This window comes from Callorhinchus milii, unplaced genomic scaffold (genome assembly GCF_018977255.1).
Source record: "Callorhinchus milii isolate IMCB2004 unplaced genomic scaffold, IMCB_Cmil_1.0 Scaffold1, whole genome shotgun sequence".
In the NCBI taxonomy this organism is placed as follows: Eukaryota; Metazoa; Chordata; class Chondrichthyes; order Chimaeriformes; family Callorhinchidae; genus Callorhinchus; species Callorhinchus milii.
The window spans coordinates 66,276,281-66,293,112 of NW_024704742.1; the positions used below are offsets into that span (position 1 = coordinate 66,276,281).

Here is a 16,832-nt window from a genome sequence, read left to right on the forward strand (position 1 = left end):
TTGAGGCCAGGACATTGGGAGAAACCGTACCTCTAGTCCCTCCCGTTGTTTCCCTTTCTCCCTTGCTCAGCGCCCTTCAAGTCCGTACCCCCTTCATCTCCTTGCACTGTGTCGCACTCCATGATGCTAAATGCAAGTTGTTGCACCTCACCATTGTGTAGCGCTTCTTGGTTGTTCTGTATGAATGGCACTGTGAAAATACAAGTTGTTATATTTGCCCAATTATGTCTTATGTGAGGAGTGAGAAGAATCCCTGACACCTACCCAAAATGTGTGAAGTGCAGTTTGCACGTTATAGGGGCTGCACCAAAAGCCAGGGCTGTTAGTGACCAGGGTTGCGGGAAATTAAAATACATTTGAAACCAAAGTCAACCAAAAACACTTGCCCAAAAGTTACCCAACATTATGCGTTGCCTCCTATAGGGGTTGCAGCGAAGCGGCCAATTCAGGTCAGTGCTTTATGTAAGAAAAGATCTGCGAAAGGAAAAATAAACAAGTTTTGCAGGTTTAAAAGTGGAAAATTACAGAGGTACAAATACCCGCCCAATTGGGCGCGAACCCGCCCCAAAACCCGCAGCGTGGCTGGGCTGTGCGCATGTGCAGAGACCGGATATCCGCGTTGCCAGGTGACCGAGGCCCAGGATGGACAACCCCGAGGCCGTCTTCAGCCTCTTCTACGCCGTCTTTTCCTTCTGCTTCGTCTTCACTCCCACCGAGTTCCGCTCGGCCGGGGTCACGGTGCAGGACCTGCTCTCCGACCTGCTGGGCAGCGAGGACCTGGGCTTCATCTACTACCACATCCGCAGGACCACGGCCACCGTGGCCGTCCACTCGCTGCTGCCGCTCGGTGAGGCCTTCTGCCCCCCCCCCCCCCCCACACACACACACCCCGGGGGGGGGGGGCAGTGATACCGGCGGCCGGGCCTGAGCAGCCCTCCCCAGTCAGTGCCGAGCACTGCGGTGCAGTCGGTGGGGCCTGAGGAGCCGCCCCCGCGGCCAGGCAGCCCCAGGACTGTGACGAGCAGCACTCGGTAGGCAGTGCGACCTGAGTGATACTCCCTGACAGGCACTGAGTGCACTGAGCGACACTCCCCAGACAACTCGCTGGTATTTTTTGTCACTGAATCAAGAGGGGGAGGGCTGCACTCTCACCCGCGCCGTCCTTTCAAGGAAGACATTAAAACTGAAGTTCCTTTTGTCTGTTCAGTAACTGTGAAAGAGGGCTTCAGAAGTTGATATGAGTCTCCCCGGTGTCCTGATCAAAGGTCCTGAGGATCATTCACCTCGTGGATGCCTGGCTCCTTGCTGCTTGCAGAATGGCTGCTGCTTTTGCTCAAAAATCCAACACCTATATTTAAACCCTCTTCAGTAATTCAAACCTCTTAAGAATGTGTTGCTGATTATATGTGTAATGTAGTCCATACTTCCCGATGAACCATATTGCAAAGTGGTCAGCCTTCTGTGTTTAATACACTGAAGTGTAGTAATAATAAAGGAGAGCCTGCATCCTATCCGGCCCCTTTTATCCCCATCCTCACCTGCTTCCAGTTACCCAGTCAATTGACATCAAAATCCTGATCTTGATCTTCAAATCCTCGTATGATTTTGCCCCCATCCTACTGCCTTTAACGCTATTCTTTACGGTGCTGCTCCTTCCCATAGCTTCTACTTTCCTGAGTCTGGTCAACTGTTTTGCCGAGAACATTATGTCACAGGATATTCAACCCAACTGATCAGTGCTGATGTTTATATTCTATTTGAACCTCCATCTCTCTTCCATATCCCACTATTGCATCTTGCTCATGTATGCATCAAATTTCCTTTAAATACATTGATGTTGCTTTCTGCTTCAACCACAGCTTCCAGCAGAGAGTGTCACTTTCTCATCACCCTCTGCTTAAAACGTTTCCTCTTAGATTCCTGTGTAGATCAGCTGTGGCTATTTTATGCCCCTTCAATTTGGACTTGGCAACAAGTGAAAACAGTCTCTTAACTAACATCTGTATTGATCCTTTCATAATTTTAAAACACCCTGTCAACAGTCATTTCCAGAGAGTAAAGGGCTAACCTTCAGCCACCATGCCTCCACTCTTTGGAACCCTAGAATAAAATCCCTTCACCTTGTGTTTTTTCATCCTGCTTCTTAAAAACTTATCTCTTTGACTATTATTGGTCAACATTCTCAAATGATGTCTTCTACACTCCCCTCTTTTCTGAGTCTGGTCTTCTGCCTTACATAGAGTGCTGATATCCATCATCTTTGTGGAGCCCTGTAGTTTGGTGGTTGGAGCCTCGCAAGCGAGAGGACATGGGTTCAGTTCCCGGGCAGTTTCCTTACTCAACATGCCTGTTTACGCCAAACGCTCAGGGACGCTACCCTGCATGAGAGGCACTAAATGCAAGTTCTTATTGTTTACCTAGCAGTGAGTAGGAATCTGGTTGTTGGTGTTCTTTTTTCCGAGGGTAATAATCCCTTCAAAACATTTTGTAAAAAACAAAGCTTTGTCACACAATCCACAACTGTGGAACAATTGGCTTTTTGTAGACGTTTTTGCCTACAAAATGTACAGTCAATTCTTGAGACAAAAATGTGATAAGGCACTATATCAAATGCAAGGGTTATTATTTTTGTAAAATGCTTTGAGACATTTGTCCTATGTAAAAGGCAACTTTTACTGTGTGCAACTTGTTGGCATTTGTGGATTGCAAAGTCAAATAACTGAATAAAGCTCAGGACCTCCTTTTCTCACCCAAAAAATAATGAATTGACAAAGCTCACGAATAGGAATTTTGTGTGCCTTTATTGGGGCATTCCATACTGTAACTAGATTATTTCTTTGTTTCAGGGTACTATGCAGGAATGTGTATTGCATCTTCCGACGAGAAACCTTTTTACTTTCTGCTCAGCGAAGGCTGGATTGTGTACTTGGTGATTGCTGTGCTCATCCCCACATTTGTTAGCCTTGTGGCATTGTACTGGTCCTTAAATAAGTGGGGCAACCATCCGATAGCCAGAAGTCTTGCATACCATGCCCTTCCACAGTCGGGTTGGAGAGCTGTGGCATCATCTGTTAACACTGAGTTTCGAAGGATTGATAAGTTTGCATCTGGTGCACTGGGAGCGAGAGTTATTGTCACTGATACCTGGGTGATGAAGGTAACTACGTACTGTGTTTACATAGCACAGCAACAGGATATTCACCTCACTCTAACAGAATCTAGGCAGCATGAGTTGTGCCCTGATGTGAATGCACCTGTACAGTTCCTCACTATCAGAGTGTCCAGCATCAATCCTAATGTCAAACCTTTCGACATCAGGTAAATAATGGTGTAATTAAGACTTGAAAATGCAACATTAATTTCTGTAAATGTCTGGTTGTAGAAATGAGTGTTATGTGGGCCTGATTATTTTCCCTGCACACGAGCATCTCCCAACTTCCTTACCTATACAATCACCATCAAGCTTACTACCTGCCTCCCATGCTTCCCACAGTAAGCTACACCAGCCTATCACCCACATCCCCTCCCGGCTCCATTGGTTTCCCATCTCTCAAGAGGATTGAGTTCAAGATCCTCCTCAATTTTAAATCCTTCCATTACCCCCAATCTCTAGAACTCCATCCCAGAGTCCCTTTGACTTGCCCCTTCCTTTACCTTTTTCAAGATCCATCTCAAGACTTTCCTCGTTGGTCATGTNCCCCCCACACACTCCTACACACCTTGGTCCCCAATCCTTCTGAATCCAAACCCCAGCTCGGGTGCAAACCCTCAACTGTCTTGGAACATCCTCCTGACACGAAACTCGCTATATAAATGCAATTTGTTGTTATTATTGTTGTTGCCTGTACCCCTCACTTCTGATTCTGGTCATTTGATTGTTTCTCACTCTTTCCATCCCACTGTTTATGAGCAGATCTTCAGCTTCTATGCCATGCTCTATGGAACTCTTCCCCCAAACCGTCTTATCTCGCTTCCCCTCTCCATGCCTCAAAATCCTTCTAAAAACATAATTTTTGTGACTTCTTTTGGTCAGCATTTCAAATTCATCCTTCTCCCTGCTTGTTGATGGATTACCTTTGAGACAGTCATCCTTTGTGTGGGACATTATTATGATTGTTGCTCGTCAGGTTTGTGTCTGATCTCTACCAGATGCCCCCATCTCCTAATTCTGTGTCAATTCATGAAGTAGCTACATTTTTTGTATGCACACTGGCATTCTTTAAAAGTATTGACCAAACAACAGGAAATGATCAGACTCCTATCACTGATGAGATAAGAATCTAGTTACACTGTGTAATTTTTTAAAATGGAGATAAAATAATTCTTGCATTTAATACAGCACCAATAATGTTGAAACGTCTCAAAATGCCCAATTTATTTGAAGGATTATTGGCCAGAACACTGGGAGAAACTCTATTCTCTTTTCAAATACTGTCATGTGGTCTTTAAACACCTAAACATTGAACATACAAGGCAACCTTCTGACCCAGAGGCAAGTGTGCTACCAACAGAGATAAGCTGACTTGCTTATGGTCACACAGGTTTTTGACACATACAGAAGCCCATCTGCATGCTTAATAGTATCGAAACCAGACCACACATGTTTGCTTCCTCCACACGGAAATTTCCCTGAGTGTAGAATAGAATGCACACTCTCTTTCTGGAGGGACACATCCTACTCACTTAACTCTGTATGTTCAGTCATCTTCCTCTTCACCTCCCCCCGCCTCACCACCACAGTTCAGGAGTCCAGCCAGCTGTTTAAAGCATTTTGCGATGCCCTCCCAAAGTGAAAAACTTTATACAAATATTCACAGATTGGCTGCTGTGTTGTAATATAAAGTACAGTCACTGCACTTTACAATAAATCTTGTGAATCACTTTGAGACGATGATATGGAAAACATTATCAAATGCATTGATTATTATTGTTGTAGCACAAATTTGGTGAGAGCCAAGGCTTGAGGTCCCCAGAGCATGTGTTTGAGTACTGCTGGAGTTTAACCAGCTAATCTAGTTTATCATTGAGAGCACTGTTTGAGCTAAATTAACTCTAGAAGTTAGTATTTAAAGAGAACAGAGGAAAATCAGCTTTCAAATTAAGATTGAATTTGATAATTTTCCAGGTTGAATAAATTTTGCTATGCTGCTGAGGCCTAGCCAAATTCTTATCTGGTTAAACTCCAAGCCTTGGCTCTTGCCAACCTGTGCATAATCCTTCCCGGAATTAGGTAAGCAGGATGCATCCCTCAGGGAGAAAGCGCACATTCCATTCCAAACATTCTATCTCTGGGATTTCCATGTGTGGATGGGATGCATAGAAATCTCAGTTTGGTTTGGATGCTCTTAATCCTTACCGGCAAAAAGAATAAAATATCAATCCACCAACCAATCAATCAAAATGCAAAAAATATTTTTTTAAAAACTGAAGGGCAATAAAAGTCTATTTCTGGGTTACAAGCACAGCATCATTGCACATTTAGTCTGATGTTAAGCAGTGCACAAGTGTCTCGCAGCACCCCATCTCTGAAACCTCCTTCACCCATACCAATTCAGCCGTTCCCTTTACTCGGTCGACACTGGCCTAATCCGCATCTCCAGCTCTATCCACTCCACCGTTAGCAGGCGAGCTATCAGTTAATTTTTGCCAGGTCCCTTGAACTCCAATCCCTGGTCCCTCCGACTCTTTCAAAGCACATCTCAAAATATACTCCTTTAACCGCGCTTTTGGTCGTCTTTCCTGTCCTCATCCCACCCCTGCCCCCCTGCTTCCACCCTCAGCTCTGGTGCTCAACCATTATTTTGAGCATTTTGGGATGTCTTTCTGAAGTGAAAGGCACGATATAAATGTAACTTGTGTTGTTTTGACATGTTGGGAGTGGGTGGGAAGTAGGATGAGAACTTTAATCTGCTGCTTGTCCAAGTCCATGTATCTATGTTTATCCACAGGCTGAATTCAACTGAGTACGGAGAACTACGTGAGAAACTCCACATGCCAGTTCGAAATGCCCATAATGTGGTGATCCACCAGTCTCTGAGCGATATGTTTCTTGACACATTCAAAGTCCAGGTGGAACTGAACCAGCCTTATCCCCTCACTGGTAACCAGGTATATGTCACCTGATTGACAATGCAATACACTCCATATGTTTCTGTTTACCTAGTAGTAAGTAAGAACCCGGTTGTTAGTCAATAGTCATGGAGTCCTGTAACTCAGTGGTTAGAGCACTCGCTTTGCAAGCAAGAGACCTGAGTTCAATTCCAGGCAGAGGGCGAAACCATGGGCAAGTTTCCTTACTCCACACTCCTAATAATAATCCCTCCAAAAAAAAATAATAAATTGTTCATTTTCAATTTACGACTGTTTGTGGGACACTGCTGTGCGCAATTGGCTGCCCACAAATATACAGTCAATTCACTTTACAGTATATTCTGTGAAACGCTTTGGGACGTCTAGAAGACATGAAAAGCGTTATATCAAATGCAAGGATTATTATTTATTATAGGGGGATCGCTTTCCAGGGGTAATAATCCCTCCCCCCCAAAAAAATTGGTCCACGACTATTTGTGGGACACTGGTGTGAGCAATTGGCTGCTGCGTTTCACCCATAAATACACAGGTAACACACTTTACAATAAGTTTGTGAAGCACTTTGAGATGTGTCAACGACGTGATAAGGCGCTATATCAAATGCAAGGATTATTATTATCAGGATAGATACAGAGCGGACGGAGGTCAGGCGTTTCCAGAAGCCATCAAAAATAAGGGTGGCTAAATTTTGTGTGAAAGGATGTATTTATAGCATGAAATAGTACACAATCTTCTCTAACTGAGATACATTTGCCTCTGGAACAGGAACTGGAGGCTTGCATTGGCTGCATGCAAACCGCTGCTAACATCAAGCTGGTCAAAGTCTGCCAGGAGCCGAACGGAGGTGAATGCCAGCAGTGTTACTGCCGCCCCATGTGGTGCCTGACCTGCCTGGGAAAGTGGTTTGCCAGCCGCCAGGACCAGCAACACCCAGAAACTTGGCTTTCAAATCGTGTGCCCTGTCCCACCTGCCGGTCCAAGTTCTGCATTCTAGATATTTGTATTGTGCGCTGAACGTCCGAGGGGTAATAGTACTTTCTCTGTACAAAAGAATGTCTTCAATTGGTGAGACTATTTAACCGTTCCCTCATCTATCTTATGGACGACTCTGGTTGATTGGTTTCTGATTCTGGTGATTAGGCTGATTTTGCACCACCTCAAATATCCCTCATTTTCCTTTTCTTTCTCTTTAATTGCTGCCTTTTGACATTTGTGGCATTCTTCACCAAGGTTTCTTCTGAAAGGAGAAATTAGCAAGTGGAATTCTTCAAAACAAGTGCTATGACTATTCTCCCCACTTCCCCCCACCTCTTGCAAAATGGGAGTCCTGTGTTACCAAAAGCTAACCATTAGGTGGACTCAAGGGCTCAATCCTCCAGACTGCTGCAGCACTTGCATTACTAAACCACCAAATTCAAATTGAATGGCACCCAAGTGGATTTGTATCGAGTCAGATTTATGCCAGGAATTCTGAATCCCATATAGTTCCTTTATGTAATAAGTCATTGGTATCTTTTGCAATTCTCCACCATTTCCAACTGCATTCAGCAAATGCACAAAGTGTTTAATATTTTATAACAGGCTATTGTTAGGATTTCTACTTGATCAGTACTACAAAGAACTAGACCATTTTTACTTTAATTTGCGCAATCCAAATTGAATATTTATGCTATTTTGATTGCTTTTTATTAACCCAGGCAACTTTCCTGAGGTGAAGCAGGGGAATTTCTGAGCATTATCTGTGTTTCCAGCTTTGTTTTTCATTTGAGCAAATCCGCTGCTTTTACAAGTTGCATCTAACTCATCTGAGACTTATAAGCATACACTTGACATTGAGAGTTTGCACTTTTCTCACAGCCGCACTTTCTCCACAAACAGGAGAGCAATTGCATTGCCAGCACGTTTCTAATCTTCTGTGATTATTTTGTCTTCAGCAATGAAGTTTCTGCATTGTGCCCTGCGCAATTCCCCCCCTCCCCCCCAAAGATTTAATAAAGATCTTCCAGAGTTAACTATTCCATAGGTCGAAATTGGTGTGAAGCATATTCTTATGAAATGGTGCCATTCTGAGAAAAGGTATTGTGTTGCCCTCTTAAAAACCAAGCTATTCAGCAGGATTTTACAACTAATCACTTTACAGTCAGCAACAGAATTGCTGCTGAGCTGTCAATCGAACTCAAAGGGAGTGATTTGGGGCACATAGCTGCATTGCAGAATAAATCTAGGCTGCAGGTGTCTGGTTAGAGGACAGTGTCACTGTTCCCTTTATTTTCAAATTGCGCGCCATCAGAGCACATAACCTTGCCTCTCATAGAAAGTCGTGAGTTCCTGAGACTTCTATTTCTAACTCCATTCTGAATTTCTCATCTGTTGACATTCTTGGCCTCATCATCACGGTACACCTGCATTGCTAAAGTTACCTCCAAGAATCCCAGTTTCCCATTCATGTCAAACACATCTTTTTCCTGTCAACAACTATTAACAGTCAGAAAATCTCCAAATTGACAATTTCCCCCATATTTAGAAATATGGGGATCTCGTTGCTCACATTACTACAAGAAATAGCCTGTGGGCAAAGGCTTAGGGACCCCAGAGTGTATGATGAGTGTTTGAGTTTAACCAACTTCAACTGCATAAGTTTCTATTGTGAGCACTGCCTGGCAAGCTTTCCACTGCTTGTCTGCCCTACCCAATAGGATTTTGGCTGGTGGGATTAACAGGAGCCGAGTGGGAAAAATCTCTGCCCAAGTGACTCATCTGTCCCTACAAATCCTGTCAATGAACCAGGGTGGCTGTTTTTTGATCAGCAGTACTGCTGAGCCACCTGTTACAAGTGACCANTTTTTTGTTAATGAAATCTGACTAATGTTCCCTTTTTTTTTATTTCTGTAAGAAACTGAGATGCAGTTTTTTAATCTGATGTGTTGAATCAGTAAAATACAGCACAGATGTTTTTCGTACACTTCATTTCCTATAACATTGTATGTTCTGCACAAACAAGTTGGAGGTGATGAGATTTGCTGTCATGGGTGCAAGCCAGATTATAACAAGTTTACATTATCAAGTACACGAGGGGTCCAATGGTCTTAAATCTTAAAAGCAAACCGGAGTAAACCAGTACCAATGTGATATCTTTCAACAGAGAACTTTCAAAATAAGTTAAAAAAAAAGCAACAAAAGAGAATAGGAAACACAAGAGCAAATTATTTTCAGTATAAGTGATAGGCATATGGAGCAGAGTGCAGGTGCAGATGGTAGACCAAGATACATTGATGAGTTTGGATATATTCACGTTCACACATTTAGAGATATTAGATTAAGAAATAGATATATCAACAGGACCTTTCGAGAAAATAGATGAGACTAGATGGACTGATGTCTGAAACTGTTACTCAATACTAACTTAGAAGCCAGTTTGTGATGTGTAGGTGATTAAAAAAATATTACAGAAAATTGCTGTCTGACCGTTTTGGAGTTTTTAAAATGCATTTGGTTAAAAGTTTGCATACGGAAAAGAGTCTAGTTTGCATGAAATGGCGATTTGATGATGTGCCCCTTCTCTGTCTGTCCTACAGTGAAAGATGTGCCACAGTATGGTTTCTAAGATCCCACAAATCTGTGCAATGCTTATTTGCATAAGATTCCCAACAAAGCTTTTCATTATTTCTACCATCCTGTTGGTATCACCGATCGTGCCTCTGTGAATTGTTTAAAAATACTGTATTTTGAAAAAATGAACACTCATCAAATTTATAATTCTATGTGCCCTGTGACCAATTAATCTGGGAGATTGCTGGCTTGAGCACTTGGAGAAACTCGCTCTTTTTTCCGAATAGCGTAGTAGAAAATAGTTTTAAATAATAAATAGTTGCTAAAACGTGGCGCTAACATGGGATTTTTATTAAAAACTTGCAGGAAGCAATCCTGGCCAAAACCTCCATGTAAACTTTAATGTGTCTCTTTTGTAACAGTTCATTGTGGTATTTGCTGTTGTGTCCTTGTATAATAACAGGACGGGATTTAATCCATTTTTACGATTCTGATCACCTTATTCCAATAAGGAATTATTTGGCATTGGTGAGGTCACAGGAAGGGACAACTAAATAACTATTTAATTGCCTCTTAAATTTGCTGACTCCATTCTACTCATTCATCAATCTCTTGAAAATAAATGAACTCTGAACTTCCCTCTTCTGAGTTTGCGTCCTTGTCCTCTTTTGCTTCACACTTCAGCCTATTTTGAAGTTGAAATTAAACCAAGGTCCTGTTTGCCTGCTCAAGTGGATAAGTGGCAATTTATTTTCTACTACAGTATTCAAAAGGAAAAGGGAGTTTCTCCCAAGTGCTCAAGCCAGCAATCTCCTAGATTAATTGGTCACGTGGAATGTAGAGCTAAATCTACTTAACTATGGAGAAACTATTCTGCTTTCCTTTCTGAGTTTCAGTTTATTTTGCAACGTAAATTAAGATCAGTGTCATCAGTTGGTATATTCTGGCTCCTGGCCCCATGTCCTTGCTGAGTCAGCAATATGAGTGCACAAAACGCTTGATTTGAAATCTACAGCAAAAACCTTAACTGTAACATAGATATTGACAGGTGTGTAAGCCTTTCTTCAGCATTTACCCATGAGTAAAAGTTGACAACTCTGCAGGAATTGCAGCTTAAAAGATTAGTGTGTCCTTGAATACGAATGAAAGATTGCACCACAAGCATCGCTGAAAGATTTATTTTGTAACTGTGTGTTTCAATAAATATATTTTTATCATGATAAACATAACTCGCAGTTTATTTGTAACTACAACTCATGTACAGGACAAAAACAGCATACAAAGGTTACATAAGAACATACGAATTTGCAAGACAAGGAAAAATCAATTTCTTTGCCAAATAAATACATATACAGAATCCTATAGTATAGTGGTTAGAGACCTCGCCTCACAAACAAGAGGATCCACGTTCGATTCCCAGATGGGGTGAAACCTTAGGCAAGTTTCCTTACTCCATATGCTTCTGTTTACCTAGCAGTAAGTAGGAACCCAGTTGTTGAGTGACCAAATTCTAACATTTTTTTTTAGGGCTTATTACACCCAGAAAAGTGAACTGCCAATCAACTAACAACTGTGTTCCTATTTACTGCTAGGTAAACAGCGGCGTGTGGAGTAGGTAATTTACATAACATTTCGCCCTGCCCGGGAATCAAACCCAGGTCCTCTCGCTTGTGAAGTGAGTACCCTAACCACTAAGACACAGATCTCCAAATTAAATGATCTCATGTGGTATAAAATCTGGCTTTATAGCAATGATAATTGTGCTTGTCTGCGTCTGCTTGTACTGATGAGTGTAGGATAGCATTTCACAAGCTACCTGTACTCTACAACAATGTGGTCTGCACCCTGCCAGATCTACCTCTTAGTGGTAGTAAATATTACAGGGACAAGCTATGAAGATTAACCAATTAAGATAAGAGATCTTCAGCCTCAAAAGGAGACATGTCTTGGAGGAGAATGTTTGGAGGTATAAATGATGCTTTACAGGATGAAGTAACTGCAGAATTCCCAGATGTGCCAAGCTAATGGGACAAGCGGTCACTGGTTCAGCATTGTAAAGGAAGTGTATGGCAGAAATCAGGAAGTATTTCTTTGCCGAATTTAACTAACAGCTGGAACAGATAACAGGGAAGGATGGCTGAGGCCAGGATGCTGGATGTGTTTGTGAAACAGATTTGTGCTATAATGGAAAGACTAGGATATTCTGGAAAGATGATACCAAATGAACCAAAATGCCTTCCACATTCAAACTTCTTTCATAATCTTGTGAAATACAGTAAACTCCTAATTTCTCAGCACTCCCAAGGGAAAAGGGCTCAGTGATCAGTTATCCAGAGTGACAAGTTAGGGATATAAATTACATAAATAAATGCACCCAGAATATTGACAGAGTGATGACTTAAATGGTAGTGACAAGTTAAGCCACGGTTGAGTAATCAGGAGTTTACTGTAGATCATAGCTGCGTGTTCCCTGCCCTCTCCACACCATCATTGGTAGCCAAGCTTTCAGATACTATGTTGTTGAACTCTGGAACTCCCTCCCTCTTTCCCTTTCAACCTTTCTCTTCTCTGTCATTTTATCTCTTCTATCTGTCTTTAAGTCCCATCTTAAAAAACTACCTCTGTGACTTCACCTACAGTTACCACCCCCCCACTCCAACATTCCCCCTCCCTTCTTTCTTGCTCAGTGCCAGGCTCTGCCTTTGTGATGTACTCTGAGATGTTATCCTCTGTTATGATTCTGTGGACTGTAAAACTACAGTCCTTTAACACAAAAGTCTTTAGGTAGACATCAGTACGTAGAAGAACTAACTGTTTTGTTACCAACAACAACAAGATTACACTGTCCAGCGCCTTGGGACATCTATATAGAGCCTTTCATGTCCGGAGGACGTCTCAAGGCACTGGACAGAGTACAGCATTTCAGATCCGAGCTGGGGTCGGGGGGGGGGGAGAAGGGAGGGAAAGGGGAGTGGCCGATGGCATGGTCAAAGAGGAAGGTCTTGAGGTGGGACTTGAAGGAGGCTAAGGAGGGGGCGAGGCGGAGTGATTGGGGGATGGAATTCCAGAGGTTGGGGGCAGAGTGGCTGAAGGCTCTCCCGCTAATGGTGGGGCGGGTGGGTCGGGGGATGTGGAGCAGGTCAGAGCCGGCTGAGTGGAGGGAACAGGCAGTTTGGTAGGGGGTTAGGAGGTCGCAGAAGTAGGGTGAGGCGAGGCCATGGAGGGCTTTGCAGATGAGGACCAGGTTCTTGAACTGGATCCTCTGAAGGATAGGGAGCCAATGGAGTCGGGCGAGAGTGGGGGTAATGGGGTCACGGAGTTTGGTGCGGGAAAGGACACGGGCTGCAGAGTTCTGGATTATCTGCAGCCTGTGGAGGGAGGAGTTGGGAAGGCCGACAAGCAGGGCATTTGCGTAGTCGAGCCTGGAGGTGATGAAGGCATGAACAAGCAGGGGTATCGTGCTGGAGTGGTCTGGAGTATCGCTCTGGCACCTGAAATCCAGAACAGAGCTGTGCTCCAGCACTTCAGAAATAAAAATCTGTGTTGATGAATGAGATGCGTTTTTCATCATGATTCTGCTATGGTTATCATCATGACTGATATGCAGAAGACATCACTTATCTCTCTGAGGAGTCAGCTATTGTGACAATATGTGAACCATGCATAATGCATCTGAAGAGAAACAAAGAGATAGATGGATGGTTGAATGAGAATGTGGAATTAGATGATGGACAGGCAGATGTGGGACAGGTTGTAGGGGTGGGGGGGAAGAGAAAAGTGGAAATCAAAGAAGATGCCACAAAATGCAAACCAATCATTGTTCCCAAGTCAGAGGGAGCCCAAAAAGCAGTCAATAATTATTGAGTGAAATTCCATTTTTTAACTACAGTTACATTTTTGCAGGAAAAGGTTATTCATCCCCTCCCTTGCCTCCTTCAAGGCCCATCTCAAGATTCTCCTCTTAGATCGTGCCTTTGATCACCCTCCTACCCCTACCCTGCCCAGCCTCCTGATGCCAACCACCAGCTCGAGTGCGGATCCCTGACTGTCCAGCGCCTTGGGACATCCTGCTGATGTAAAAGTGCTGTAAAAATGTAATTTGTTATTGTTGTTCTACAGGACTCCAGCACTATAAAATTTAGCATTACGTCACTGCCAATAAGTACAAATATTGTGCTATTTTCACAGAACTCTGTGGCAAATGGCTGGCAGCATTACTTTAAACAGAATCAGCTACAGAGGCAATAGCTATTTGATGTAAGAAATGAAACTGTCTATCCCTGCTGCAGAGCAAAAATGTTCATTTCTCCACCCCACACCCCACTCAACATGAAATAAAATAAAAAGCAAAGTACCGAAAACTCCCATATAAATGTGTTAAAGATTTTGCTTTGCAAAATGTAACTGTTAAAAAAAATGGAATTTCACTCAATAATTAGTGATTGTTTTTTTGAGCTCCTTCTGACTTGTTTGCATTTTGTGGCATCTTCTTAGCTTCCTGCTTAGTGGGTCCAATTCTTATTCCTGACTCAAAAGTTTACCGAACATTGAAAGTTCCATACCAAAGTACCATCTCCCCCCCCCACACCCCATCCACCAGGCTGTGAGTTAAATTGAGCTGCAACTCGACAGGCTAGGCTTGCTTCCTATCAGTGACATACTTGAGTCCAGCGGCCAAAGTCCATTTGAATCGAGGGGACCTGAATAAGCTAACATTCATATACATACACACTTACACATATGCGTAACCCACATCCACACACATCCACTTTTTAGCAAGGCTTACTGGCTAATTTTTGTTTTCGCCACCTGGGTCTGACACACGCTGAAACCCATCACCATGCTTAAGAGTATCCAAACCAAGCTGAGAATTCTAAACATCCCACTTACACATGGAAATCCCAGAGATAGATTGTGGGAATGAAATGTGCACTCTCTTCCTGGAGGGACACATCCTCTTACCTAATTCCAGAAAGTATTAGGCACAGGTTGGCAAGAGCCAAGGCTTGGGGACCCCAGAGTGTGCATTGGTGTACTGTTGGGCTAAGTGGGAGCTATTTTTGTGCCATAAAGGAAGAAGACTGATTGGATTGAATCAGCCGCTCAACCTGTTGTGAGCTTTTTTATTGTAGCGCAGAATACAATTGTTTCTCTCTGCCTCACTTGTTTACAAATTCTGTGCAGTTCTGTGTGCATACAACACACATTCCTTTCTTATCTCTTAGAACAACCTGACATCGCTGTTGTATGTATCTAAGCTTTGTTACTTAATATAATCAGGCAGATAACTTGTGCTTACCCTCTCCGCTTCTGAGAACCCACTTTGACTTGCTACGTGAACCACTTTCCTCCACCCCCTCCACTCTCTACTTTGTGGGTTCTGTGTAGGAGGCGTATGAAACGCCCGCAGCAGCCAATGTCAGACAGGATGATGATGTGGACACTGCTGTACGGATGATGTACGGTGTAGCTACACTCTACTCCTGAAGTAGTAGCTGCTAGTTTTACTTTGTGGAAAAAGGTCTCAGTCTGCCAGCCATGGAGAGGAGGAGATGTGTCCGTCGTTTCCCAAGACTCGTTCTCGTCTTTCAGCTGATATTTCTTCTGACCCGATTACTTCACACTGGTAAGATACAAACTCTTCCAATAAGGGCTTTTTTTTAATATATAAAAAAAATTGAAAAATCTTGCTGACTCGCTGCACTTAATAATTTGATCGGTCAATCCACGACTACTTGTGGACACTGCTGGGTCCACAAATAGTCGTGTCTGCTGCATTTCACCCACAAAATATACAGTCGATTCGCTTTACAGTATATTCTTTGAAGTGCTTTGAGAAATCTCGAAGATGTGATAAGGCACGATATCAAATGCAAGAATTATTATTATTAATACTTTATATGTCCCTTTGTCTTTTCTTTGTTTGAAACCATTTCAAATAATAAGAGCTAAAATACTTAATATCATAATCCTTGTATATGATGTAACATCTTTCTTGTCAAGAGAATGTCTGAAACTGCTTCACAGGATTTACTGTAAAACCCCCAATCTTCTGACCCAGAGGCAAGAATGCTATTAACTGCGCCTGGCTGACACAATATATATTTTGCCTCAATATTAAAATTACAAATGACATTTAAACAGGGAACAAAGTGATCATATTGACCCGAGAAGGACTGAAACTACCTTCACAAATTATTTAGCATTAAGAATTTAGAATTAATTCACAGTTTTTTGGGGAGGATAAAGCAAAGGGCTTGCATAGTACTTTTAACATATTTAAATTCATTGTATGAATTTAGCATATTATGTGGGTTGAAGATAAATTAATCTCCAATGTTAACATTCATAGTTACAGTTCTGGTCATCGCGTCATAAGGGGGCTTGAGACAGTGCAGGGGAAAGTGATACAGATGATCTCCAGTGTTAGAGGAATGAGCTACGAGCAATGATCAGACAAGCTACGGTTCTTCAGTCTTGAGAGAAAGAATCTTATATAGTGGTGTATAAAGTTTTAAATGATTGAAAAAGTAAACCTAGAACAATACTTTGCGATGCAACAAAACAGGAGAAAAAGAGGGTGTAAGGCCTTTTGCATCTGAATTAACCTGTGATTTAATTTAATTTCTCGGCTGGACTACTCTAACGCCCTCCTCGCCAGTCTGCCATCCACTACCATCCATAAAATTCAAATAATTCAAAACTCTGCCACCTGCATTCTCAGCCGCACAAAACTCCACTCCCCGATCACCCCAGTCCTTGCCAGACTGCACTGGCTGCCTATTCCAGAGAGGATCAATTTCAAGATCCTCACCCTTGTATTCAAGTCCCTGCACTCCTCTGCACCCCCCTACCTCTCTGACCTCCTTTCTCCCCAAAACAGAACCAGTTGCCTTCGTTCCTCCGGTTCTGGCCTCCTCCTCATCCCCCGAGTCCTCCGCTCCACCCTCGGTGGCCATGCCTTCAGTCACTATGCCCCAAGGCTCTGGAACTGCCTTCCTCACTCCCTTTATCTCGTTCTCTCCCTTCCCATTTTCAGGTCTCTGCTGAAGACCTTTCTTTTCGACTGCGACTTTGGTCACTTTCCTCCCCCTCTCCCTGGCTCGGTCCCGGGATCCGTTACTGTAAAACACTCTGAGACGTGAAGGGCGCTATATAAATCCAAGTTGTTGTTGCTGTTGATCTCTTGTAAG

At 42.9% G+C, this 16,832-nt stretch overlaps 1 protein-coding gene across 1 annotated transcript; it reads left to right on the forward strand.

The window, feature by feature from the left end:
* Positions 1-507: 507 nt before the first annotated feature.
* tmem129 (transmembrane protein 129, E3 ubiquitin protein ligase) lies at positions 508-10,853 on the forward strand. Its single transcript, XM_007897943.2, has 4 exons — positions 508-847; positions 2,847-3,318; positions 5,949-6,108; positions 6,856-10,853. Exons 1-4 carry the CDS (start codon positions 643-645, stop codon positions 7,102-7,104), a joined length of 1,086 nt encoding a protein of 361 aa, XP_007896134.1. The 5' UTR covers positions 508-642; the 3' UTR covers positions 7,105-10,853.
* Positions 10,854-16,832: the final 5,979 nt, after the last annotated feature.